The following is a 25,231-nucleotide window of genomic DNA, read 5'->3' on the forward strand; positions in this document are numbered from 1 at the left end:
GAAATACATAACTTTTGAAGCAGAGCACGAATTTCCAAATTAAGCTCATTTTCATGTTCTATGGGGTGGAAAACATTGAAAATCTACATGATTTTCGTGTGCGAGCTTTTCCTATGGAGTTATCCCAAAGCATATTTCAAAATGGAAGGTAGAATTCAATTTAGTAGGAATACATAACTTATGAAGCAGAGCTCAGATTTCAAAATTATGGTTATGGAATACATAACTTTTAAAGCAGAACTTGGATTTCAAAATTAAGCTCATTTTCATGTTGTTGGGGTGGAGAACATTGAAAATCCACATGATTTTCGTGTGTGAGCTTTTCCTGTGGAGTTATCCCAAGGCATATTTCAAAATGGAAGGTAGAATTCAATTTAGGGTTAGGGTTAGGGTTAGGGTTAGGGTTAGGGTTAGGGTTAGGGTTAGGGTTAGGGTTAGGGTTAGGGTTAGGGTTAGGGTTAGGGATAGGGATAGGGTTAGGGTTAGGGTTAGGGTTAGGGTTAGGGTTAGGGTTAGCGTTAGGGTTAGGGTTAGGGTTAGGGTTAGGGTTAGGGTTAGGGGTAGTGATGGGGTTAGGGTTAGGTTAGGGTCAGGGTTAGGGTTAGGAAATACATAACTTTTGAAGCAGAGCACGAATTTCCAAATTAAGCTCATTTTCATGTTCTATGGGGTGGAAAACATTGAAAATCTACATGATTTTAGTGTGCGAGCTTTTCCAATGGAGTTATCCTAAGGCATATTTCAAAATGGAAGGTAGAATTCAATTTAGTAGGAATACATAACTTATGAAGCAGAGCTCAGATTTCAAAATTATGGTTATGGAACACATAACTTTTAAAGCAGAACTTGGATTTCAAAATTAAGCTCATTTTCATGTTGTTCGGGGTGGAGAACATTGAAAATCCACATGATTTTCGTGTGTGAGCTTTTCCTGTGGAGTTATCCCAAGGCATATTTCAAAATGGAAGGTAGAATTCAATTTAGGGTTAGGGTTAGGGTTAGGGTTAGGGTTAGGGTTTGGGTTAGGGTTTGGGTTAGGCTTAGGGTTAGGGTTAGGGTTAGGGTTAGGGTTAGTTTAGGGATAGGGTTAGGGTTAGGGTTAGGGATAGGGATAGAGTTAGGGTTAGGTTAGGGTTAGGGTTAGGGATAGGGTTAGGGTAAGGGTTAGGGTTAGGGTTAGGGTTAGGGTTAGGGTTAGCGTTAGGGTTAGGGTTAGGGTTAGGGTTAGGGTTAGAGTTAGGGGTAGTGATGGGGTTAGGGTTAGGGTTAGGGTTAGGGTTAGGGTTAGGGTTAGGGTTAGGGTTAGGGTTAGGGTTAGGGTTAGGGTTAGGAAATACATAACTTTTGAAGCAGAGCACGAATTTCCAAATTAAGCTCATTTTCATGTTCTATGGGGTGGAAAACATTGAAAATCCACATGATTTTCGTGTGCGAGCTTTTCCTATGGAGTTATCCCAACGCATATTTCAAAATGGAAGGTAGAATTCAATTTAGTAGGAATACATAACTTATGAAGCAAAGCTCAGATTTCAAAATTATGGTTATGGAATACATAACTTTTAAAGCAGAACTTGGATTTCAAAATTAAGCTCATTTTCATGTTGTTCGGGGAGAACATTGAAAATCCACATGATTTTCGTGTGTGAGCTTTTCCTGTGGAGTTATCCCAAGGCATATTTCAAAATGGAAGGTAGAATTCAATTTAGGGTTAGGGTTAGGGTAAGGGTTAGGGTTAGGGTTAGGGTTAGGGTTACGGAATGAATAACTTTTGAAGCAGAGCATGGATTTCAAAATTAAGCTCATTTTCATGTTCTAGGGTTAGGGATAGGGATAGGGAGTTAGGGTTAGGGTTAGGGTTAGGGTTAGGGTTAGGGTTAGGGTTAGGGTTAGGGTTAGGGTTAGGGTTAGGGTTAGGGTTAGGGTTAGGGTTAGGGTTAGCGTTAGGGTTAGGGTTAGGGTTAGGGTTAGGGTTAGGGTTAGGGTTAGGGTTAGGGTTACATAACTTTTGAAGCAGAGCAGGATTTCCAAATTAAGCTCATTTTCATGTTCTATGGGGTGGAAAACACTGAAAATCCACATGATTTTCGTGTGCGAGCTTTTCCTGTGGAGTTATCCCAAGGCATATTTCAAAATGGAAGGTAGAATTCAATTTAGGGTTAGGGTTAGGGTTAGGATTGGGAATACATAACTTTTGAAGCAGAGCACGGATTTCCAAATTAAGCGCATTTCATGTTCTATGGGGTGGAAAACATTGAAAATCCACATGATTTTCGTGTGTGAGCTTTTCCTCTGTTAAGTTATCCCAAGGCATATTTCAAAATGGAAGGTAGAATTCAATTTAGTAGAGTGCATAACTTTTTTTTTTTTTAAACAAGTTTTATTAATTTTCAAAACACACAAGTCATCATTTTCCATTACATGTTTAATCCTTTTCCATTATAAATTTAACAAGTCAGGTAAACTATAATTCTATTTTAAACCATTTCCATATAAACATACAAAAACCTCTTATCCAATTTCCTTTATTTCTCTTCACTCTTATTCAATTTTATTATTATTATTTCATCTGCTTCTTTCTGACTTAGTTACCATTATTCTCATTCTGTATTTCTACAAGGTTTTATTAATTTTCCCCCAAAAAACAACATAATCACACAACACACAGAACATATAAAAGATCTTTTTGGAAAGTAACTTGGACCCAGGTATCTCTCTTTTCATGGACTTCAATTATATTCGCTCATCTTACATATCATTACTTATTTTATTTACCATTCTAAGTCTTCTATATTAACTTCTCCACATATTTCACTCTTCTTGATTCTATCTTAATTAATCATCTTAATTTGAGTCATTATATTTATATCTTTTGTCCATTCTCTATTATACCTTTGTCTCATTCCTTTTAAAAAGAAAGAAATTTCTCCTGAAATCACTAATCAGAGTATGATGCCTTTCTATCTCCCCACTAAATTAATCAAATTAATCTTTAAAATACCCAATCCGATTTTGCTTGGTACATTCTAACTGAATAATACATCTAAAACAATTAAATACATAGTTAAGCAATAGATTAAAATATTAAAAACAAAATACTATAATGAAGGTTTTATAATAACATCAATACCATAATCTTAATAAACTCTTTAATTAAAGTTTAATATTCTAAATCTCCCCTCATATTATATTTTCAAACCAATCATTACTAACATTCCAACATTTTAATCTCTTATCAACTCTCAAGCCATTTAAATTTTCTATTTCTGATACAATACTACAATATCATCTTATGTACCTTGCAAAATCTCTTTGAAGAAATTATACTTATCCTTTATCCCTAAAAAAAATTCTTTTTTCTCATTTAATTTCAAAACTTTGTAACTTTTCTCCACCTTTTCCCTTTCTTTCTTCCCCCAACAAACCTTTCTAGCCCCCCTTCTAGCCCCCTTCTTCTAGCCTCTGCCTTACTGGCTTCCCTTCTCTGTCGCATTCCTCTTCCCTTTTGTTTACCATCCTTATATTGATTTTGCACCTTGTTTTTCCCTTTCTTAAATTTTTTTAAATCTTAAGTCCTTTATTTCTCTTCTTTTTCCTCTTCTTTCCCTCTTGGTCGAGTTCTGAGATTTATTAAAGATGGCTTCCTTTCTTTGTTCTTCTTCTGCTGTCTTCATCTGTTGCAATGTTTGTTGATAATTAATAAGCACCATTTCTAAAAAAGGAAGGCTTCTTTCAAACCAGCTTTACCATTTTGTTTTGCTTGCTCATAGTCTTTTCTCAGTTCCTCGATAGAAGAAGCCATTATAAATCTTTTCTTTTCTTTTCTCTTACAACAGCCAGAATATTCCAAAGGAAAAATAAGACAATCCCAAAGTTCTCAGTCAGTCCAAACCAAGACAGAGTTCCACTCTCTCTCCTCCTGGGGTAGCATCAATTAAAGAAAAGGAAAGTCCAAATCTGTTTCTTAAAGTCTTATTACAATATATTTTAGTCTTTCAATCCTTAAGGCATCTCCTCCAACAAAGTCTTAGCATACAAATATTTTTTTAAGTCCCCTCTTTTCCCACTCACCGCTTAGAGCAGGTTTTCACCTAAAAATAGGTTTCTTAATGTTCACTTTTTATTCCATAAAAAAGAAGGTAAGCTATCCTTTCAGCACCATTAAACTGCCGCTTTTCCTCTTCTCAAAGGTATCATTCAGAAAGTCATACTTTTCAGGAATTTTGTTAAATATGTCTTAGAGTCCTAGGAACCAAGAAAGACTTTCTCCTCTCAAGCACTTTCTCCACTTCCTCCTGCGCATTCTTACCCGGCTGCCAGCTTCTTTGTGGCGGCCATTACGGTTCGCCGCTGCACCGTCCTGGGAAAAGGGGTTCTGCCGGCCGGGGAGGGTCTGCAACACCCCAAACCCTTCTCCGGATCCCCTACCTTCAGCTGCCCTGCAGCAGCCTAGCTCCATACCCGTCTGGGTCGGAGCCCCAAAAACGGCTAGCGCGGCGAGGATCGCGCAGCTCGCAAATCCCTGCCGCTCGCGAAGCCGACAAACCGGAAGTTGGAATACATAACTTTTGAAGCAGAGCTCGGATTTCAAAATTAAGCTCATTTTCATGTTCTTCGGGTGGAGAATATTGAAAATCCACATTATTTTCGTGTGCGAGCTTTTCCTGTGGAGTTATCCCAAGACATATTTCAAAATGGAAGGTAGATTTCAATTTAGGGTTAGAGTTAGGGTTAGGGTTAGGGTTAGAGTTAGGGTTAGGGTTAGGGTTATGGAATACATAACTTTTAAAGCAGAACTTGGATTTCAAAATTAAGCTCATTTTCATGTTGTTCGGGGTGGAGAACATTGAAAATCCACATGATTTTGTGTGTGAGCTTTTCCTGTGAAGTTATCCCAAGGCATATTTCAAAATGGAAGGTAGAATTCAATTTAGTAGGAGAACATAACTTTTGAAGCAGAGCTCGGATTTGAAAATTAAGCTCATGTTCATGTTCTTCTGGATGGAAAACATTGATACTCCACATGATATTCGGACACTAGCATTTCCTCAGAAGTTTTCCCAAGGAATATTTCAAAATGGAAGGTAGAATTGAATTTAGTAGGAATACATAACTTTTTTTTTTTTTTTTTTAAACAAGTTTTATTAATTTTAAAACACACAAATTGTCATTATTCATTACATGTTTAAACCTTTTTTTCATTGTCAATTTAACAAGTCAGATAAATTATAATTCTGTTTTAAACCATTTCCATACAACATACCAAAACCTCTTATTCAATTTCTCTTTACTTCTCTTTACTCTTATTCAATATCATTATTATTATTTCATCTGTTTCTTTCTGACTTAGTTACCATTATTCTCAATCTATATTTCTACAATTTTTAACTAATTCTCCCCCAAAAAGACATATACACACAACACACAAAACATAAAAAAAATCTTTTGGAAAGTAACTTGGACCCAGGTATCTCTCTCTTCATGGACTTCAATTATATTCATGCTCATCTTACATATCATTACTTATTTTATTTACCATTCTAAGCCTTCTATATTAACTTCCCCACATATTTCACACTTCTTACTTCTATCTTAATTAATCATCTTAATTTGAATCATTATATTTATAACTTTTGTCCATTTTTATCATCCCTTTGTCTCATTCCTTATAAAAAAAAAAGAAAATAAGTTTCTCCTGAAATCATTAATCAGAGTATGATGCCTTTCTATCTCCCCCTAAGTTAATCAAATTAATCTTTAAAATAATATCTAATACCCAATCCGATTTTGCTTGGTACATTCTATCTAACTAATACATCCAACATAATTAAGTACATAATTAGACAATAAATCCAAATATTAAAAAAAGATACTATAATAAAAATTTTATAATAACATCAGTACCAGAGTCTTATTAAACTCTTTAATTAAAACAACATTCTAAACCTCCCCTATTATTAGGTTTTAAAGCCAATCATTTTTAAACATTTTAACATTTTAATCTCTTATCAACTCTTAAATCATTACAATACTACCATCTCATCTTATGTACCTTGCAAAATCTTTTTTTTTTTTAAAAATTATACTTTATCCATTATCCAAAAAAATTTCTTTTTTTCATTTAATTTCAAAACATTGTAGCTTTTCTCCACCTTTTCCCTTTCTTTCTTCTCCCAACAAACCTTTCTACCCCCTTCTTCTAGCCTCTGCCTTGCCAGCTTCCCTTCTCTGTCGTATTCCTTTTCCCTTTTGTTTACTATCATCATATTGGTTTTGCACCTTATTTTTCCCTTTCTAAATGTTTTTTAGATCTTAAGTCCTTAAGTCTTTAATTTTCTTCTTTTCTCTTCTTTTCTTTTCTTTCTCTCTTCCTTCTTTCTGGATCAAGTTCTGAGATTCATTAAAAATGGCTCCTTTCTTTCTTTCTTGTTCCTCTGCTGTCTTCATCTGTTGTAATGTTTGTTGATAATTAATAAGCGCCATTTCTAAGAAAAGGAAAGCTTCTTCCACACCATCTTTACCATTTTTTTTGCTTGTTCATATTCTTTTCTTAGTTCCTCAACAGAAAGAGCCATTATAAATCTTTTCTTTTCTTTTCCCCTTCTTTCTTCTTACAACAACCAGAATATTCAAAAGAAAATAAAAAAATAAAACAGTCCCAAAGTTATCAGTCAGTCCAAACCAAGGCAGAGTTCTCACTTTCTCCTTCTGGGGTAATATCAATCCAAGAGAAAGAAAGTCCAAATCTGTTTAAAATCTTATTGCAATATATTCTAGTCTTCAAATCCTTAAGGCATCTGCTCCAACAAAGTCTTAGCATACAAATGTTTTCTTTTTAATCCTCTCTCTTCCCACTCATCGCTTAAAACCAATTTTCACCTAAAAGAAATAGGTTTCTTAATATCCAGTTATTTATTCCGTAGGAAAAGAGGGAAAGCTATCCTTTCAGCACCTTCAAACAGCCGCTTTTTCCTCTTCTGGCAGGTATTATTCAGAAAGTCATACTTTTCAGGAATTTTATTAGATATGTCTTAGAGTCCTAGGAGCCAAGAAAAACTTTCTCCTCTCAATCACTTTCTCCACTTCCTCCTGCGCATTCTTACCCGGCTGCCAGCTTCTTTGTGGCGGCCATTACAGACCGCCGCTGCACCGTCCTGGGAAAAGGGAGTTCTGCCGGCCAGGGAGGGAGTCTGCAGCACCCCAAACCCTTCTCCGGATCCCCCTACCTTCAGCTGCCCCTGCAGGGTCAGCCTAGCTCCGCACCCGGCTGGGTCGGAGCCCCAAAAAACTAGCGCGGCAGGGGATCGCGCAGCCATAAATCCCTGCCGCTCGCGAAGCCGACAAACCGGAAGTCCTTCTATTTCTATTCTGATTGGTTAATAAAGGGCCAAGTCCAGCAAAAGGAGCTGGAGACTCACCGAGAATTCCAATCCCATCAAGGAGTGTCCAGAAGACTCCACGGCTTTGATCCCCAACCTGTGTCCCTGAGCATTGACAGTCTTCCCTCTCCTAAAGAAGGATTTCTCCTCCTACAATCCAATGCCTGGCTCTTAACACAGCAATGGCAGAGCCAGGAGCAAAAAGAAAGAAAGAAAGAAAGAAAGAAAGAAAGAAAGAAAGAAAGAAAGAAAGAAAGAAAGAAAGAAAGAAAGAAAGAAAGAAAGAAGAAAGAAAGAAAGAAAGAAAAAGAAAGAAAGAAAGAAAGAAAGAAAGAAAGAAAGAAAGAAAGAAAGAAAGAAAGAAAGAAAGAAAGAAGAAACAGCACAGTCCCACCTAAAAGTCTCAACCAGAATTCCTCTCGTTCCTGAGGTTTTCTTTTGCACAAAATGTTCCCTTTCCTTCCTTCTCTTTATTTATATTTGCATCCCTTCCATTCTACCACACACAACACACACACACACACACACACACACACACACAAACCTCTGTTCTTACCTTCTGTTCCCGGGCTTGCTTTTTGCTAGTCATCTTGTACAACTTATGTACTTTCTTGGTGTTAAATTCAGTAAACTTGGAAGCAAATACCCATAGATTCCTGAAAGGAGGTGAACAGCTATTGTAATTTTCTCTTTTTTAGGAGCTGGGCCAGAAGCCCAGACTTTTCATGCCGGAGGAAAGAGATGCCCCAAAGAAGCAGTGATGGAGAGATGCTTTCTTCTGGGGCCCAAAAATTCCCTCTTACACAAAAATGTCTTACTTCAAACTTGAGTGATGAAGACTCCCAAGATAAAGTCTGCAGAGTTTGATGCAAGCATGGCATGACCAGTCTGCTACTTTTCTTGACTACTGCAAATGCCGGTATTGTGGTTTTCTAGGGGTTTGGACTAAAATGTGCATTTTGTTTTTAACACTCATATTTACAACATATTTCATTACAAAGGGAATTCAACAATTGGAGACGGCATCTCATTTGAGGCATTGCAGCAGGTATTCAAGGGAGTTTGCTTGTGGCTATGTAGAGATTCTAGGCGATTCCTCTTTTAACTCCATGCCCAGGTTCTGCCTCTTCTTCCCTAGACCTCCAAACTCAAAAAGACTCCTGACTCATAATTCTGACTGCAATATCTGGACAAGAGAGAGGGAGGGGAGGGGAGGGAGAGGAGATTGCAGGGTGGTGGGCAGGCAAATCACCATCTCCATTCTTCAAGAACTTCCTGTTCAGGGTGGATTTTCAAACATTCAGCCATGTGGTCTCCTACCTTGAGCAGGCAACTCCGACTTTGCTCCAGCTGCTCTTCCTCTCTAATGGCTTTTTCTGGCTCATCCAGATGCTTCAGGACTTCTTCACTGGGCTCATCAGCTCTTTGCACTTGGGAGACAGAAAAAGCAAAGCTCCATGTGAGTCGCACATCAGAAGGAAGGCGAGGAAAGGGAGACCCCGATTGAGGCAACCTTTTGAGGCTAGGGGCCCATTTGAATCTGGGGAGGATCTGCTGTGGGCACCCTCTCAAAATGGCAGCCAGAGGAGTCTTCCCGTTCCCAAGACAAGTCACCAGGCTACAGAGAGGACAACATTGGAGTGGGAGGTTCCACTCTTGCAAAGCAGACTCTCTCTTTTCATCCCATCCTCAGAAGATCTACAATTCTCCTGTGTTAAACTGATTGTGGGAAAAGTCCTTTTCCGTTGAGATGAACCTGCCAGGGACCGTGTTTGGCTTTCCAGCATGTCAGCCACTTTAACTGAGAAGGGAAGAAAGCGAGAGGGTGAAGGAGCCTGAGGTGTATCCAGAGAAACACCTGGAGCCACACGGTCTCAAGCCTCAGGTAGCTGTGCAAGACCAAGCGATCCAGAGTTCAGGATGGGATTTAACGCTCGTCTGGGGAAGCCCTAAAATCTTGGAGCAGTGCGAGAGGTTCCCCACTTTTCTTGAGGCAAATTCATTCAGGTGGAGGAAGGGAGCTTTTGTTTCGATCCAGAGGGACCAATCGTTTCATGAAAGAGGCAGCCCTCAACTTACAACCATGAGAAGCTACAGCGGCACTGAACAAAGTGACTTATGACCCTTATGGCCGTTGCAGCAACCTCCTGCCACTAAGAGATGGCAGGGGGTGTTTGAGTGCGGCCCCGCAGGCTCACCCCATTGAATGTTGCACTACCCCAAAACCGGCGCCTTGAATACGGCAGCACATTGGGGAAATTAGAGCAAAGCCGCCGCGACCACATTCGAGGCACCGGCTCTGGAGCGGTGCAACAGTCAATGGGGTGAGCCTGCAAGGCTGGTACCTTGAACGCCCCCTGCTGCCTCTTAGTGCTGTGAATCCGCCCCTTCCTGGCCCTTCAGGCTCAGGCAGAGTCGCCCAAACTCCCCGGATCCTGGGTGAGGCTTTCGGTCGCAAACCTCCTCCTCCTCCTCCTCCTCCTCCTCCTCCTCCTCCTCCTCCTCCGTGGTCGCTTCTCTCTGGCTGGGACCCCTGAGTCCCCTGGCTCCTCCCTGGAGGACGGAAGAGCCTCCGCTGGGCCTCCCTTTGGGGCCTCTGCTAAGGAGCACGGCTGGGGCTGAGGATGATGGGGGCTGGAGTCCAGGCCTTTGGGAGGCCCACATGGGTACCCACCTGATCTGGGCAGGACAGAGATCCACCCAAAGAACCTGGAAAAAACCCTGGGAAGCAGCCCTCCCTCCTTCCTCCCAACGCCTGGCAGGAGGGAGGGAGAGACAGAATTTGGATGGATCGGTAGATATAGATAGATGATAGATAGAGATAGATAGAGATATATATGGATAGATGATAGATAGATAGATAGATAGATAGATAGATAGATAGATAGATAGATATGGATGAGTAGATATAGAGTGATGATAGAGATAGATAGAGATAGATATGGATGGATAAATAAATATAGAGATATTTAAAGATGGGAAATGAAATTTCATTTCAGGTACAAGCAATTTTAAAACCGGCTGCAATTAATCAATATATGGGATTATGACATAAAACAGAATTCCAAACAGGGTCTACTCTTAACCTTGGGCAGAGTTCAAGGGTGCCGATTGTCATTAGAAGACAGGCAACACTACAGTTAAATGGCATTAACTTAGAAGCGGCACCAAACTCCATAGCTCTGGGTGACCTTCCGCAGCAATCTCTGGAGACAAGAGGCCATGTTGAAGGACAGCAGAAGTCAATTCCCTGGGTGCTGAATTCTCTTCCCCAGCATCACTTTCTGGACTTGCCCTGACTGGGAGGAAGGACCACAACCACAACAAAACAGTGACCCCAGGGGTATATCTGTAATTTTTACTAACATGGTTTATTCCAGCCTCTCCTCTGCAGATGGAAGCCAGAAAAAGTTCAGGATCCCAAGAGGAGAAGTTGCTTCTCACTGTAATTATGACCATCTGGGCCTTTGAGACCTGTGATGCTATATCTCCAGTTTTAGACTTCGATGTAGACATCAGATTGAAGCCACATGAAAAGGATCTTATATCAGAAAAGGATAAATTCCTTGGATGAAGCTCTCTGGGACCAGGTTTTGGGACAGGTACAGGCTCTGCTCTTGATTGCACCTTTCTCTCCTTTGCAGATGAAACTGAGTGGTTCTCTGTTTAGATCAGGAAAGCCATTGGCACTTCTCAGAGTCTTTGCATTTTTCCAACTGTTCCTATTGTTTGTGTTAGAAACAGGAAATGGATTGATTAATGCCATGAATGATGGACCTTCTGCTTCTGCTGCTGTTGGTGTCCCCATCAGTCTGTGGGAAGCTGAGAAGGAAATGCCCATTGAGTTTGGATCACCAGGATGGGAACAATCCATGGAGCTTTACAGGCCTGGAGACCATCTCATTGGTGTGGTCAAATCTGAAACATATGTGTTGCCTATAATGTGGCCTTTCAACAGCCCTCCTTCCATACCTTCTCCTTGGTAAGTCATGCGGGGTGATGGAGTTGCACTCCCTCCATGTGCAATTCTAACACTCTCCTTCTTTTCTTCTTATGTCACTTATTTTTGTACCTCAGGACCTGTCTAATTTCCTGAATGATTTTGATTTCCATGGCTTCCCTTTTTTGCCTTACTTTGTGGAAGAGAGTAAAATCCAAAGATGGAGTTTTTAAAAACCTGAATGAAATCCAGGTGATTTTCCTTCCTCAGTTCATTCCTGAGTTCATCACTTGAATAATGACCTTTGTTTAAGTAGTGACTGAAACAATTGTAGTTGCCTCTCTCATTTGCATAATTGATCATTCGATTTGGATCAATGTTGGCCTAAGGCTTAGTAGATTTGTGAAGGATTATATATTTTAAAAACATTTGTTGTTGCTATTGAATATAATAACATGAATATTGTTTTTCAATAGGAAGAGTTCTTCTCTAACAAATATCCTAAAACCAATTTTTGCTATTCAAATGGTCAGCAAGAATTCCCAGCTCCTGCACAATCTCACACTTGGTTACAACATCCATGACAACTATTTGAGCACTTTCCGCACTTCAGATGTCTTGCTGGACATGCTCGCCACTGGAGAATCCAATGTCCCCAACTACGGCTGTGGGAGGAAGGAAAACCTCCTGGCTCTGATTGGTGAAGCTTCCAGGGACATCTCCATCCAGATGTCAATGTTTGTAGGCACCTACAAAGTCCCACAGGTTTGTGTGTTTTTCTCTATCTGGTAAGGTGAGTGGGGTGGTGGGGATGAACAACAGATCCAATATCTTCATAGAACTCAAGAGCAGCTTTTCAGAATATTAGGGAACATATCAACTATGTTTTAGTCTATTATGTTCATCTTCATATTGACCATTAAAGGCCTGAAGAGCCATAAGGTCCCTAGAGGATATTCTACTGAATATTCTACTATTGAAAAACTATCCAGGTTTTGAGGTCCTCCATTAGCATGTTCATTTTCACATATCAATAATATCTGCCTTATCCAATTGGAATCAAGTTGGCAATAGTCCTGTCTATGTATAAAAAATATTCAGACCAGGAAGAGTAACTTTGGGATGGATAAAAGGAGTTCAGCTCCTGCCCTCATAGATAATTTTTAATTTACACAATTTCTGCTTTGTATAAATTCAGGGTATATAATTATTGGGTTAAAATTAAAGTGATGAAACAGACATATAGTCCCAAAACAGACAAAATTTCAATTAAAGACTTATTGGATTGTACAACTGTCTATGATTGACCTCACCCCTTTCCTAAGAGGTCTGTAGGGAGCGTGCATAAGGGCACCAATGTGCCTGCCGTCACTGTCCTACTATTTCTTTTTATTTTTCTTATATGTATCCATTTCATGTACTCATAACTATTCTGTTAGCAGTTGTGCTCTTGTACATCTAGAGAAGAAGATGAAAATTGCTTCACAAAGAATTTGGGATATAGAAGCTGAGAAAGAGGTTTTAGTACTCAAAAATAGCATATAATACAGCCCTATATCTTAGATCCAGACATTTTATCCAACATCTGCTATTTTGAATCTAATTGTTGGAATTGTATGGGTGACACAAAAATTTACATTGCATTTTTTTTGTTTTTTGTTTGTTTAATATGATCTTGCGTTCCATTTTTATATACAATCTTGTTAATATTCTGTCTTAAATATTTTAAACCGTGACTAAGGAACAAACTATTCTTATATACTCATCAAAAAAAAATTGGGTTTGTCAATAAATAATATTTTGGAGTTGATCTGGACTACATTATAACACAGCATTCTTCATTATTTTTCAGATCACTCTTGGAATTCCTTCAGAGGCTCTGAGTGATAAAAGGAGATTCCCTTTTTTCCACCAGATGCTCCCCAAAGAAGGATTCCAATACCCAGCAATTGTCCAGCTGCTCCTCCATTTCAGATGGACCCTGATTGGCCTCTTTGCTTCAGACACAGAGAATGGAGAGAATTTCATGAGGACTTTCCCTCCGATGCTTGTCAGGAATGGAATTTGTGTGGTTATATCAGAACGATTCACAACAATTGGACAAACAGCACCCCTCAGGGAGGCCCTCTCTAAGTGGAGACAAATCAACGTCTTTGTCCACTTCATAGAATATATTCCCATCTGGATCAGAATTTTTCCTTTCCATGAAGCACTTATGCATTTGCCAGGATCCATTGAAGGGAAAGTCTGGATCCTCACAATTTTTGCAGCGTATCCAATAAAGAAGCACTTACCTCTCAAATACATCCATAGTATTTGGAACTTTGGTTATCTGAATAAAAAAAGGCCAACAGATGCTGCCTTTGAACCCCATTTCTTTGTGGAAGATGCGTTTCAAAATCATTATTTTCGCTGTTCCCTTTCCAAGCACATCTTTTCTGTCAAAGGACACAGAAGATGCACCCAGAAAGTCCCACTGGAGACCCAGGAGAAAAGAAACAGGAAACGGATCATAAATGACCGTCATTGCTACAGTTTCATTCAGACTCTGGCCCAGGCCATGAATGCCGCCTATTCCTCCAGATCGAGGAGGGGAAGGAAGGAGGGAGAAAAGAGGTTGGGGGCTCCGAGGCTGCAGCCGTGGCAGGTATGGGGGTCCCGATAGGGATCCATTAATCTGAGATCTTTTGGAGAAGGAACCCAAAGGAGAAGGAGGGGAACATCTCAACCTTCTTGTGCTGCAAAAGGCCAAAGAGATTTGCACCATCTAATTGCTCCTGTCTGACGCTCCGGAATAACAGGGAGCAGATCTGAAGTTTCTGTCTAGCCTCTGTTGGAAGAAATCTCCTTCTGGGTTCAGTTCCAAGTGGGGAAGAAAGACGCTGGAAACATGGTGACTGCTTGGAAGATGGTTTAATGGTGGACAGGAGCACATGCCTTGGTTGAGGAAAGAAGGGCTGAGATGCTGAGAGTGCAACAGTTTGATGCCTTCTGTTGGGATTTGAATTTGAGCTTGTATTCTGATTGGTTGTCAGGCTCCCATGGGGCCATGCAGGGGCAACTCTGTAGGCTGTCCTGAGTCCCAGGGTTGGTTGAGCCTTGCTGGATGATGGTGATGGCTTTGGGCAATTCCTATATAGCTTTACCTGGAGTAGATCTTTGTTATGTAAAATAGACTGCTCTAGGCCAGAGTAATGGTCCATTAGCAAGTGTGGGGGGGCTGAGTTTCAGGCTCTCTGAGTTTCTACTTTTCTTTTTAGGGGAAATATATTCTCCCTTTTTAGTATATCCTAAAATATTTTATTTTCCTAGGAGAGGGGAGGGTTTTAACTACTCCCAATACCTCTTTCAATCATTGGAAGAGTGTTGAATCCTCCCTTGTCCATCTGAGAGATTTTGTAAGTTGGAGAACCTGCTCTCATAATCTCCTCCTCGTCTTCTCTCAAGACTCAGTTTCAGGTTGCAGTCAAGTACGATTTTGAGATTGTTTTCATAAACATGTATTTATTTACACATAACTCAAGATGGCAAATGTCTCCAACACAGCTTCCTCCTTCATCCAGTCCACTTTTAGTACAGTCAGAGACCAGCGTTACAATAAATAATAATAATAATGGAGAAAAATAAAAATAAACGACAGTCAAGGGGCCGTTAGAGTCTGCCTAATGCTGAGTCATGTGCGAATATGTGGCAATATAAATGTCCTAAATAAATAAATACATAATTTTGCATTACAGCAGAACAGAATTTGGCCCCATTCAGAGAAACTCCTTCCTACTGATCTGATAACGGCAATTCAACGTAAAAGAGTTCCGTATTTCCCAGATATTTTATTAGGAGAGGCATCACAAAGTGAATCCCTGAGTCCTGATAGGAGATGCCGCATAGCAGGCTGTGAACTCACTGGTGGGATTCAAATTTTTTTACTACTCTTTCTGTGGGCATGGCTTTAATTTGTGGGCATGGCTTGGTGGTCACGTGACCAGATGGGCGTGGCTTGGTGGCCATGTGACTGAGTGGGCTTGGCCAGGGGGCCATGTGACTGGCAAACCAAATACAATTGGTCCTCACTTAATGGCCAGTTACTTAGGAAGTGTTCTAATTTATGACGGATCTCCCCAGAGCTACTTGTCCTGTTTTTGGAGTTTTGACAACCATAAACACAAACACACATGCACACACACACACACACTCACACACAGACACACACACAAAGAGCTTTCTAACCCTGCTATTCTTTGATTCTGTAAGGATCTCCTGCTGGAGTAGGGCGTTGGACTAGATGACCTCCGAGATTCATTGCATGGCAGCCCTAGATTGCTCTGCTACTTCAAAGAGTCTTCTGAAGTCAGGGTTTGTGTGCTTCTTTCCTCTCCTTTTTTTCTCTCTCCCTCCCTCCCTCCTTCCATGTATTTATCTATCCATCCATATATCTCATTCACTTTCTCCATTCTCCCTCTCTTTCTTTCCCTCTTTCTCTCCCTCTTTCTTTCTTGCTCTTTCTTTCTTTTTTCTCTTGCCCCCCCCCGCTCTCTCTCTCTCTCTCTCTGTCTCACACACACACACACACACAGACACAGAGAGTAGGGAAGAGAGAGGGGAAGATAGGGACCCAGCCTCTTCGCTATCCCCCACCGTCCCCATTACCTTCTCAGGCCAGGCGAGGGAGGGGAGGGTGAGAGGCAGGGCCAGCCGCTTCAGGCAAGGTGAAGAGGCGTCGACCAAGCACGGGAGTGTAGAAGCCTAGGAATGGCGGCTCCCGGCTCAGCTGGCCTGAGGGGCTCCTGCAGGCATATCGCGACAAGTGGGGTGAGAAGCCCCAGGACATCCACCCACTCCCCTGCTGGCCGGGCCAGGCTGGACTGGAGGAGGCGCATCCACTGGGAGAAGTAAGAAAACGTAATCTGGGAGGGCGGGCAGGCAGGCAGATGTCCCAGGGCTGCTCCACGTGCGCACTGCATCAGTAGCACACACACGGCTGCACAAACAGTGCGCATGTGCAACAGCCCTGGGACATCTGCCCGATCTGCGCCACAGCCACCACGTGGTAGGGAAAGCTAGAGAGCGACTGGGACAAGCGGGCGACCCAGTTCGGGGTGTGGCCAACCTGGGGTCACCACCGGTTCACCTGAGCCGGTGAGAACTGGTTGAATACCACCTCTGCGTGAGCTGCAGTTCGAGTGGCCCCTTGTCCTCAGGGGCCCAGTCTCAGCTCAGGCGCTCTTTCTTTGTATCGGCCCCCTGAAACGGCTCTGGGAACTCCGTTGCAGCTCTCGGAGGTTAATTCCCTTTGGACTCTTGGCAGGGTAATTCGATATAAATATCTCATTGCTCTAAAGGCTGCTCAAATAAACATTCTTGGGAAGAGCAGCCCCATCTTGTTGGATTTCCAGATCTTTGAGACCTTGTTTGAGTTCACTAAGTGCACTAACTCATCCCCCATCCTTAAAAGCCCTTCCCTGCAGAAGCCACGGGGGCTGAGTACCAATGAGTAGTTGTGTGTTCATTTCCCCACAACAACAACCCTGTGAGTTGAGTTGGGCTGAGAGACTGGCCCCAAATCCCCCAGCCTGCTTCATGACCAAGGCGGGACTTGAACTCACAGCCTCTTGCTTTCTACTTGAGGCTTAATCAGTAGACCAAACTGGCTCCCTTACATACTTATCAAGCTTGGCACAATCCTTCATCCAGTGCATCATTAATGTTCTTATATGAGATACTATAATTTATCAAATCCTAAAACCCAGATAGTTTTCTATTGCTTTTTAGTCATACAGTTGTTTCTAGGAGGAAATCATAAATATTTTTCTGGAAAGTTGGTAATGTTTAAATAACATAAAAGTATATTTGCCTGAGAATTGTTATAAATCTTGTATAATAGCAATTTATCAACCCTATTATATTAATGACAACATAGAAAAATTGATGACCTAACGACAAAATGTTGTATCTTCCCACTTTCATGACAAAGATTAGAAAAAGTAAAGATTATTTGAGTACCATTTTTAAATCAGTTTTATCCACTTAATTATCATACCATCCACCCCTCACTTAACTGGGTTTCTGATCACATCACAAAATTGTTTATTACTCTTTCCTGAGATCGAGTTATATCAGCATAATGTATTTGGGAAATGAAATAATATGTGAGGATGACTTGCATAGAGCACATAAGTTATATCCCCCCTTTCCCACAACCCATTTAGAAAGGGCAGTGATAGGAGGGAATGACTTTTGGGGGGTGGAGGAGAGATTCTGCCTGGGGAAGAAGCAGATAAGAGGAGGACACCTACAGCTGCATAAAAAAGGGGTCGGTGGGAGATTTGTACTTTCTGACTCCCCAAATCCTGTCAGTGCAGCATTACAGCGAAGTGGGCCTAGCTCAGGTTTCCTGTCTGGGCCTCCTGGCAGAGGATTACCCTGACAATTTTCTTCTTGACAAATCCGTGTTTCTGATAACCAACCTGTTGTTTTCAGGGAGCTCATAAATCTCCTTTTTTCTGTTGTTCAACTATATTTTGTCAAAATCTATATTGTCAAAATATGATCGACAAATTTTTGTGAACATTTTCCCTTCACTTGTAAGATAGTGGTAACACCCATTTTCCTAATGAAGCATGTCTGTAAATTAGACAACTACAGAAGAAAGATTAAATATTGAAAAAGCATCTGGGATAAGAAACAAAGTTTTCTGCTTTTAAAATTGCTGCATGTTCCCATTCTAGTTCCATCCTTTCCTGGAGAAGAATGAGTTTGTCAATATTTCGGAGATTGAATTTTACATGGACCCAAATGGAGAGGTAGCAGCAGATCTGTTCATTTCGGGCTTCTTGGTTCTTCCCAGGGATAATCTCAGGCAAGAGCATCTGGCGTATTTTGTAAGACAGAGACTTTCTATCAGAAAAATGTTCTTTCAAGGCTAAAGTTGCTCAACAAGGTAGGAGAAACTTTGGAGTCTTCTCTCCATTTTCCAAAGCCTGAGGTCCCATTTTAAGAGGGCTGATGCTATTCCCCAAAGGTGGTTGACCTTCACCGAGAATTGAATCTGGGCAGGAGAAACTGGATTTTTTCCCTTAGGCTGCTTGGGAGGCATCAGTATTGTTCCATTTTGTGGACCACAAAAGGGTCTCCATCAAACGGCTGAGAATCCCACAAGGGCTGGGGAATGTGTCCCTAGTAGCTTCTGGTGGTTTGCTCCTTGTGCCCAGAAGAGCAACGAAGACGGCAATTCTGCTGACCGGGGCCTGAATCCAGGCTTGGACCATATCGGATGGGATTGAATCGTGAGTGGACGGAGGTCCTTTTGGCCCCATTGGGGGAAAGAAGCTACTTCTCGTCCTGCTTGGGGAAAAGTGTCCCCTGAAGGGGCAGCTCCATAATCTGGGAGGCTCTTAAGGAGGCTGGACCTGGCCAGAGCTCTCCATGCCTCCCTTTCACCCTCCCTGGGATGGAGCAATGGGCCTTCTGCTCCTAGGAAGCAGCTCCAAGACTTTCAGTTCACCTGAAATTATCAAGATTGTTCTGATATCACACCTTAAAATTAAGGGTGTGAGAAGAGGGGAGAAATGCGTGTTAATGGGGTCATGAGAGGGAACTGGCTGGTTATCATTTAATGCTGAAATCTTTTCTCACTTCCATCCAGGGGTGGGATTCAAATACCGGTTCAAATACCGATTCAAAACCGGTTCTGTGGGCGTGGCTTAATTTGTGGGTGTGGCTTGATGGTCACGTAACCAGATGGGCATGGCCAGGTGGCCATGTGACTGGCAAAACAAATACAAGTGGTCCTCGCTTAATGGCCAGTTGCTTAGCCAGTGTTCTAATTTATGACTGATCTCCCCAGAGCTCCTTGACCTGATTTTGGAGTTTTAACAACCATAAACACAAACACACAAACACACACGCGCACACAGCCTTCTGATCCTGCTATTCTTTGATTCTGTAAGGATCTCCTGCTGGAGCAGGGGGTTGGACTAGATGACCTCCGAGACCCCTTGCAGCCCAGCCCTAGATTGTTGTGTTGCTTCAAAGAGTCTTCTGAAGCCAGGGTTTGTGTCCTTCTTTCCTCTCCTTTCTTTTCTATCTCCCTCCCTCCCTCCTTCCATGTATTTATGTGTCCATCCATATATCTCATTCACTTTCTCCTCCCTCCGTCTCTCCCTTTCTTTTTCTTTCTTTGTCCCTTCCTTCCATCTCTCCCTTTCTTTGTCTATCCCTTTCCTTCCTTTTGCTTCCTTTCTCTCTTTTCTTTCTCTTTCTCTCTTCTTTCTTCTCTCTCTCTTCCTCTTATTTCATTCCCTCTATTTCACTCTTTCCCTCTCTTTTTCTCTCTTTCCCCCTCTCTGTATCTCTCTGTATCTCTCTCTCATTCTGCCTCTTTCCCTGTCTTCCCCTTCTCCCCCCTTTGTGTGTGTGTGTGTGTGTGTGTGTGTGTGTGTGTGTGCGTGTGTGTATGTGTAAAGAGAGGCATGGATAAGTCTGACCAGGTCGGGTCTCTTTAAGAACCTCCCCAACTATGAACCGGCCCTTTCAGGGGACACTTTTCCCCAAGCAGGATGAAGCTTCTCTCCCAGTGGGACCAAAAGGACCTCCACCCAATCATGATTCAAATTCATCTGAATTCAGGCCCTGGTCAACAGAATTCCCTTTTTTCTTTGCTAGTTTGGGCACAAGGAGCAAACAAACCTGAAGCTCTTCATGACACATTCTCCAGCCCTTGTGGGATTCTCACCAGTTTGAAGGAGATACTAAACCATAGGTGGTTCACAAAATGGAGCAGTGCGAGAAAGTAAGGGTGACGGTGGGGGATAGCGAAGCAGCCGGTTCCCTATCTTCCGCTCGTTCTCCCCCACTCTGTGTGTGTGTGTGTGTGTGTGTGTGTGTGTGTCTCCCTCAGAGCCGCAGCTGGGCCAAGGCAGCAAGCTCTCAACCAATCCCTAGGACTACCCCAAATGGTCCCAATTCGGCGCGGAGAGGGCAGCTCCCCCTGGCAATCCCCCTTTCCCTCAGTGCTCTGATTTCCTGTGGCTCGCCTCCAGCCTGAACACCAGGTTGGACCACCAAAGGCCACTTTCCTGCTTCTCAACGGCGCTCCTGTGCCGGCCACTGCAGAATTCTCCACTTCCTTCTCCAAATTCTCCCTCAACTTCAAATGACGACACCTGTTGCTGACACGGGTGCAACTGGGCTGCTGGTCACATTTACCCCCACCCCACTTGCCTTTTGCCGCTGCCACCTGGACCCTTAACCCCCAGCAGGTAATGCCCGGCACCTGCGGTGAATCCCAGCTAAATTTCCCTGTACCGGAGGACATGTGGTGAGGCTCATGTTCTCCTTCTGCTGGGAAAGCAAGAGAGTCTTTCCTGGCACAGCGAAAAGTTTGCAACTTCCCCTCCAATTGGGAAATGGGCGGCTCTGGGCGGCAGAGAAGCAGCCCGCTTGAATCCTGTTTCTCTCTGCCGCCCTGAGCTGTGCCGGGAAAGACTATCTTGCTCTCCCAGCAGTAGGAGAACACGAGCCTCTCCACATGTCTTCCAGTACAGCAAAATGTAGCTCAGGTTCCCACCAGTCTGCATCTCGCCCCCCGACTGGATTCAACGCAGCTGCTGAGCCTTACCTGCTGGGGGTGAGGGCGGTGGGTGGTGGCAGCAAAAGGCAAGAGGGGTGGGGGGGTAAAGGTGACTGGTAGTGGCAGGTAGGCATCTGGGCCCCAGAGCTTGCAGAGCCTCACTCACCCAGGGAAATCAGGCAGGGCCACAGGCGGAAGGCATGCAGCAATGGCTGGACTGGCGAGTGGGCAAAAGCAGGCTGCAGGCGATGCCACGCATGCACGATAAGGACTGACTGGGAGCAGAGGGGAGGGGCGGGCAGAGAGGGGAGGGGCCAGTCAGTGGTGCAATTTGTTGGTTCTCTGAACTGCGCAGAATCATAACAACTGGTTCGATAGAACTGGACAGAACCAGTAGAATCTCACCCCTGGTTCCATCTCTCCAGACTTTTCTATTTAATAAAGTCTTTTTTTTGGCAATGTGAGATGCCAAAAGCAAAGAGAGGAACTAATGGAAGAATCTTCCAGAAGTTATATCTCCAACCATTTGGAAATAGTGAGAGATTTTGCTTACTTAAGTGAAGACCAGAGGCTAGTAACTTGTCTAATATCCATTTTTACCTCCATTTTCCACATATTTCCTTTGCAATCTTATTTCTTTTCTGCTCAGTCCTTTCCTCAATCTGAATGTGTGGAAAGTTGTCATCCTGGATTTGTCAAGAGGGCTCGAGAAGGAGAGCCAGTTTGCTGTTACGACTGCGTTCCTTGTCCGGAGGGGACCTTTTCCATTCAGAAAGGTGGGTGACACCAGACGAAAATGGGAGGCCTGATGGAACTGGATCCCTCCATAGCATTGTCATGAAAGTGTGAATTAAAACACACTTTGAAGCTTAATTGGTTTCTGGTTTATTTCCGAAATGCCTCATTTATTATCTAAACAGAAGAGCAAAAAGACTGTGAAGGAAGGGCTGGATAGAGAGAAGTGGCTGTGGCAGATTGGACAAGCTTTACTACTGCCAGAGAAAATATTTCTTCTTTTTACCTTGGATGTGTCCTTCCTTCCACATTTACTTCTCTAGGAACACCTGAGTTCCTTGAAACACGAGGAATTGGTTTTAGGTCCACCTCCTGAAAGGAGGATTGCAATGCAGTCTACATGGGTTCCCTTTGAGGAACACTGAAAAGGTGTTGCTGATGTACGAGATACACAATGTGGTGGCATGGATAGTTATGCCTGTATGTGTCTGCACCCGTATCACCACTGCTCCAATGGCCATTCCAAATTATTTGCAACAGTCACTTGATCTGCCAGCCACCTCTTAGGCAAGTATGACAAGAATTGCCATCTTGCACGTAAGTTTCTCTAGAAAGATTAATTGATTCATTATTTTCCTTTAGTAATGGAGGTTCCTATCAATATTCTGAACATTACAAAGGAAATCTTTCAAGTCCAAAGCTTCCCTCAATTTCACAGCCTATCAAAAATATACTGTAGCTATATTTTTTTTAAAAAAGTGATAAACTTATTTTTTGTCTCTGGAGATATTAAGAAATCCATCCCGGAAAATGCTCCTGATAATCACTTGTTCCCAAAGAATGTACAATATATCTTGAAATGCAAAGGAAAAAGAAATATGGGGTTGGTTGTTTTTTTTCTCAGATACAGAAAAATGCACCAAATGTCCGGATGATAAATTCCCAAATAAAAAAAGACTCCAATGTATCCCCAAAGTTATAACCTTCCTGTCTTATGAAGAACTTCTGGGCATCATCCTGGTTTCTTTTGCCCTATTCTTGTTCCTAACCACAGGCCTTGTTTTAATCGTCTTCATTAAATACCGAGAAACTCCCCTTGTCAAAGCCAACAACCGGGACCTCTCCTACATCCTCCTGGTCTCCCTCCTGCTTTGCTTCTTCTCTCCTTCTCTCTTCATTGGTCAACCAAGGAAAGCTACCTGCCTTCTCCGACAAAGCGGTCTTCAGCATCATCTTCTCAGTTGCCGTTTCTTCTCTCTTGGCCAAAACCATCATGGTGGTGCTGGCTTTCCTGGCCACAAAACCAGGAAACCGAGCAAAGAGATGGTTGGGGAAGAGCTTGGCCAACTCCATCATCCTGTCTTCTTCTGGTGTCCAAGTTATCATCTGCTCCATCTGGCTGGGAGTTTTTCCCCCCTTCCCTGACTCTGACCTCCTCTCCCAACCTGAAGAGATCATCCTGCAATGCAACCAAGGGGCCGTTGTCATGTTCTACGTCACCCTCAGCTACATGGGCTTCCTGGCTGCCGTCTGCTTCACGGTGGCTTTCCTGGCCAGGAATCTGCCTGGGGCCTTCAACGAAGCCAAACTGATCACCTTCAGCATGCTGGTCTTCTGCAGTGTCTGGGTGACTTTTGTGCCCACTACCTGAGCACCAAAGACAAACACATGGTGGCTGTGCAGGTCTTCTCCATCCTGGCCTCCAGTGCTGGTCTGCTGGGCTGCATCTTCATCCCCAAGTGCTACATTATCCTTCTGAGGCCAGAGCTGAACACAAAGGAGCATCTCACAGCCAGAAGAAATGTAAAAACATGAGATATAACATCATTATGATAGTGGAAGAATTGTTCATGTTTCTTTTATTTGATTTCCATTTTGATAGTATGCAGGAGTCAAAGAAAATGATATCTATATGTTTCAAAATGGGGAATTGTTGAACGACTGGAATTCTCCCTTTCAATAAATATTGCTAAAGGACCGCTGTAAAATTCAGAGGAATTCAGCTGTTCAGCAACAGCTACTGAACATGATACCTTATAAAAAACGATTGACGCACTTGTTCCCACTGACAGCAGCTAAACATATGGGTGGGTGGTGAGAGAATGTGTAGGAAAAGAGGTCAGGAGGAAGCTGTGGGAACCAAACACCAGCCTGGTTGCCGATCCTCTCCCTAAAAATGCCAGAATGATGTGAAATGCCATGCTTGACTGGCTCCCAGCTGAGGAGGAAATCTTCATCCCTCTTATGTGAGTCTTTCTTGATTTCCTGATAAAACCTCCTTTGCAGAAAGAATTCAGCAGAACAGCTGTCTGGGATTTCAGTTTGGGATTGTATGTACTGCACAGCAAAAAAAAAAAAAAAAGGAAAAAAAAAAATGAAGTGTGTAAAGAAATTTCCACTGTATATTTTTTTCTTTCATCAACCAGAGAAATAAAATAGCCGTTTTCAGGCTCTTTAATTTTCCACTCTACAATTTGTACCTAAAGCATTCCTCTGCTCCTCTTCCAAGCCTGTCTCATCTGTGAAGGGCTGGAGAAGATGTCCAGAGAAAGGGGACCTTGGGACTCTTCCCAGGAGGAGGTTGCAGGGATCCTGTCTCAAGGCAGCCGCATCATTGACCAGGTCACAAACCTCCAATGCTGCATAATGTTCATCCAGGTCCCAGCAGGGGCTGAATAATTAGGGGGGACTTCTAGGTTTCTAGGAAGAGGCATCCATGGAAGCTGCTCTGCTCTCCAACCACAGAGATTGCTGATCAATTTGGAATCCATTTTTATGTCTCATAAAGGCTCCTAACTGCGAATAGGATCCCTTTGCAAATTCCATTTTAAGGAAATAAGAAAAGCTCTGGTGGATCAGAAGGTCAGTCTAAGATTCACACAAATCCCTCTGGTTCTTGCACAAGCAGTAGAAGAAGGCAGAGACTTGTGGCTTTGTGCCACATGGAAGAGGCGTTTATCCAGAGGTGGAATTCAGTAGGTTTTGACCAGTTCTGGAGAACTGGTAGTGGAAATTTTGAGTGGTTCGGAGAACTGGCAAATACCGCCTCTGACTGGCCTCGCCCCCATCTCTTCTCTGCCTCCCACTGAGTCCCAGCTGATTGGCTGGATTGGTTGCCCTGCACAGGAGAATGGAGCTGGAAAGCAGGTTAGTCGGGAGAGGAAGGAATGGGCTTTTGAAGTAACTTTCCACTGCCACGCTCACAAAGCCCCACCCACAAAGCCATGCCCACAGAACCAGTAGTAAAAAAATGATCCCCACCACAGCGATTATCCCATAATTTCACTTTCCTCTATCACTACCCGCAACATTGGACACTCGGCCATCTCACACTCTAGGAATCTCCAATTTTAGTATCTCACATTAATCTGAGAAAATGTTTCCAAATTTCCCACCCCAAATTCAATAAGAGTTAAGGCGGGACTGGAATTCAAAAGTCTCCTGGTGATCTGCTGAAAGGACATTGAGACTTATGTGGCTAGCTGTTCTATCTGTGCCTCAGTCAAATGGCCTCCTGGTAAACCAGCAGGCTTACTACAAAATGTGGCTAGACCAACGGCTCCATGGAAGGAAATTTCTATGGATTTTATAGTGGAATTACCTGAAAGTGGG

The 25,231-nt window shown here is 42.7% G+C and overlaps 1 protein-coding gene across 3 annotated transcripts; it reads left to right on the forward strand.

Annotated features, from left to right (window-relative positions):
* Positions 1-10,370: 10,370 nt before the first annotated feature.
* Positions 10,371-22,803, forward strand: LOC148128631 (vomeronasal type-2 receptor 26-like). Of its 3 annotated transcripts, XM_087948688.1 has the most exons (7): positions 10,371-10,978; positions 11,115-11,358; positions 11,793-12,081; positions 13,169-13,963; positions 18,042-18,253; positions 21,534-21,660; positions 22,524-22,803. In XM_087948688.1, the coding sequence occupies exons 2-5, from the start codon at positions 11,141-11,143 to the stop codon at positions 18,237-18,239; spliced, it is 1,500 nt and encodes a 499-aa protein (XP_087804814.1). In that variant the 5' UTR covers positions 10,371-10,978; positions 11,115-11,140; the 3' UTR covers positions 18,240-18,253; positions 21,534-21,660; positions 22,524-22,803. The 3 variants fall into 3 exon arrangements, with proteins under 3 accessions (XP_087804814.1, XP_087804813.1, XP_087804812.1); XM_087948687.1 differs by lacking the exon at positions 10,371-10,978 and having other exon boundaries at positions 11,006-11,358; positions 11,850-12,081; XM_087948686.1 differs by lacking the exon at positions 10,371-10,978 and having other exon boundaries at positions 11,007-11,358.
* The last annotated feature ends 2,428 nt before the right edge of the window (positions 22,804-25,231 follow it).

The sequence above is a fragment of the Notechis scutatus genome, unplaced genomic scaffold (genome assembly GCF_049901735.1).
Source record: "Notechis scutatus isolate UNSWTSFEM ecotype Mainland unplaced genomic scaffold, rNotScu1.2 NSCUCTG53, whole genome shotgun sequence".
Taxonomy (NCBI): domain Eukaryota; kingdom Metazoa; phylum Chordata; class Lepidosauria; order Squamata; family Elapidae; genus Notechis; species Notechis scutatus.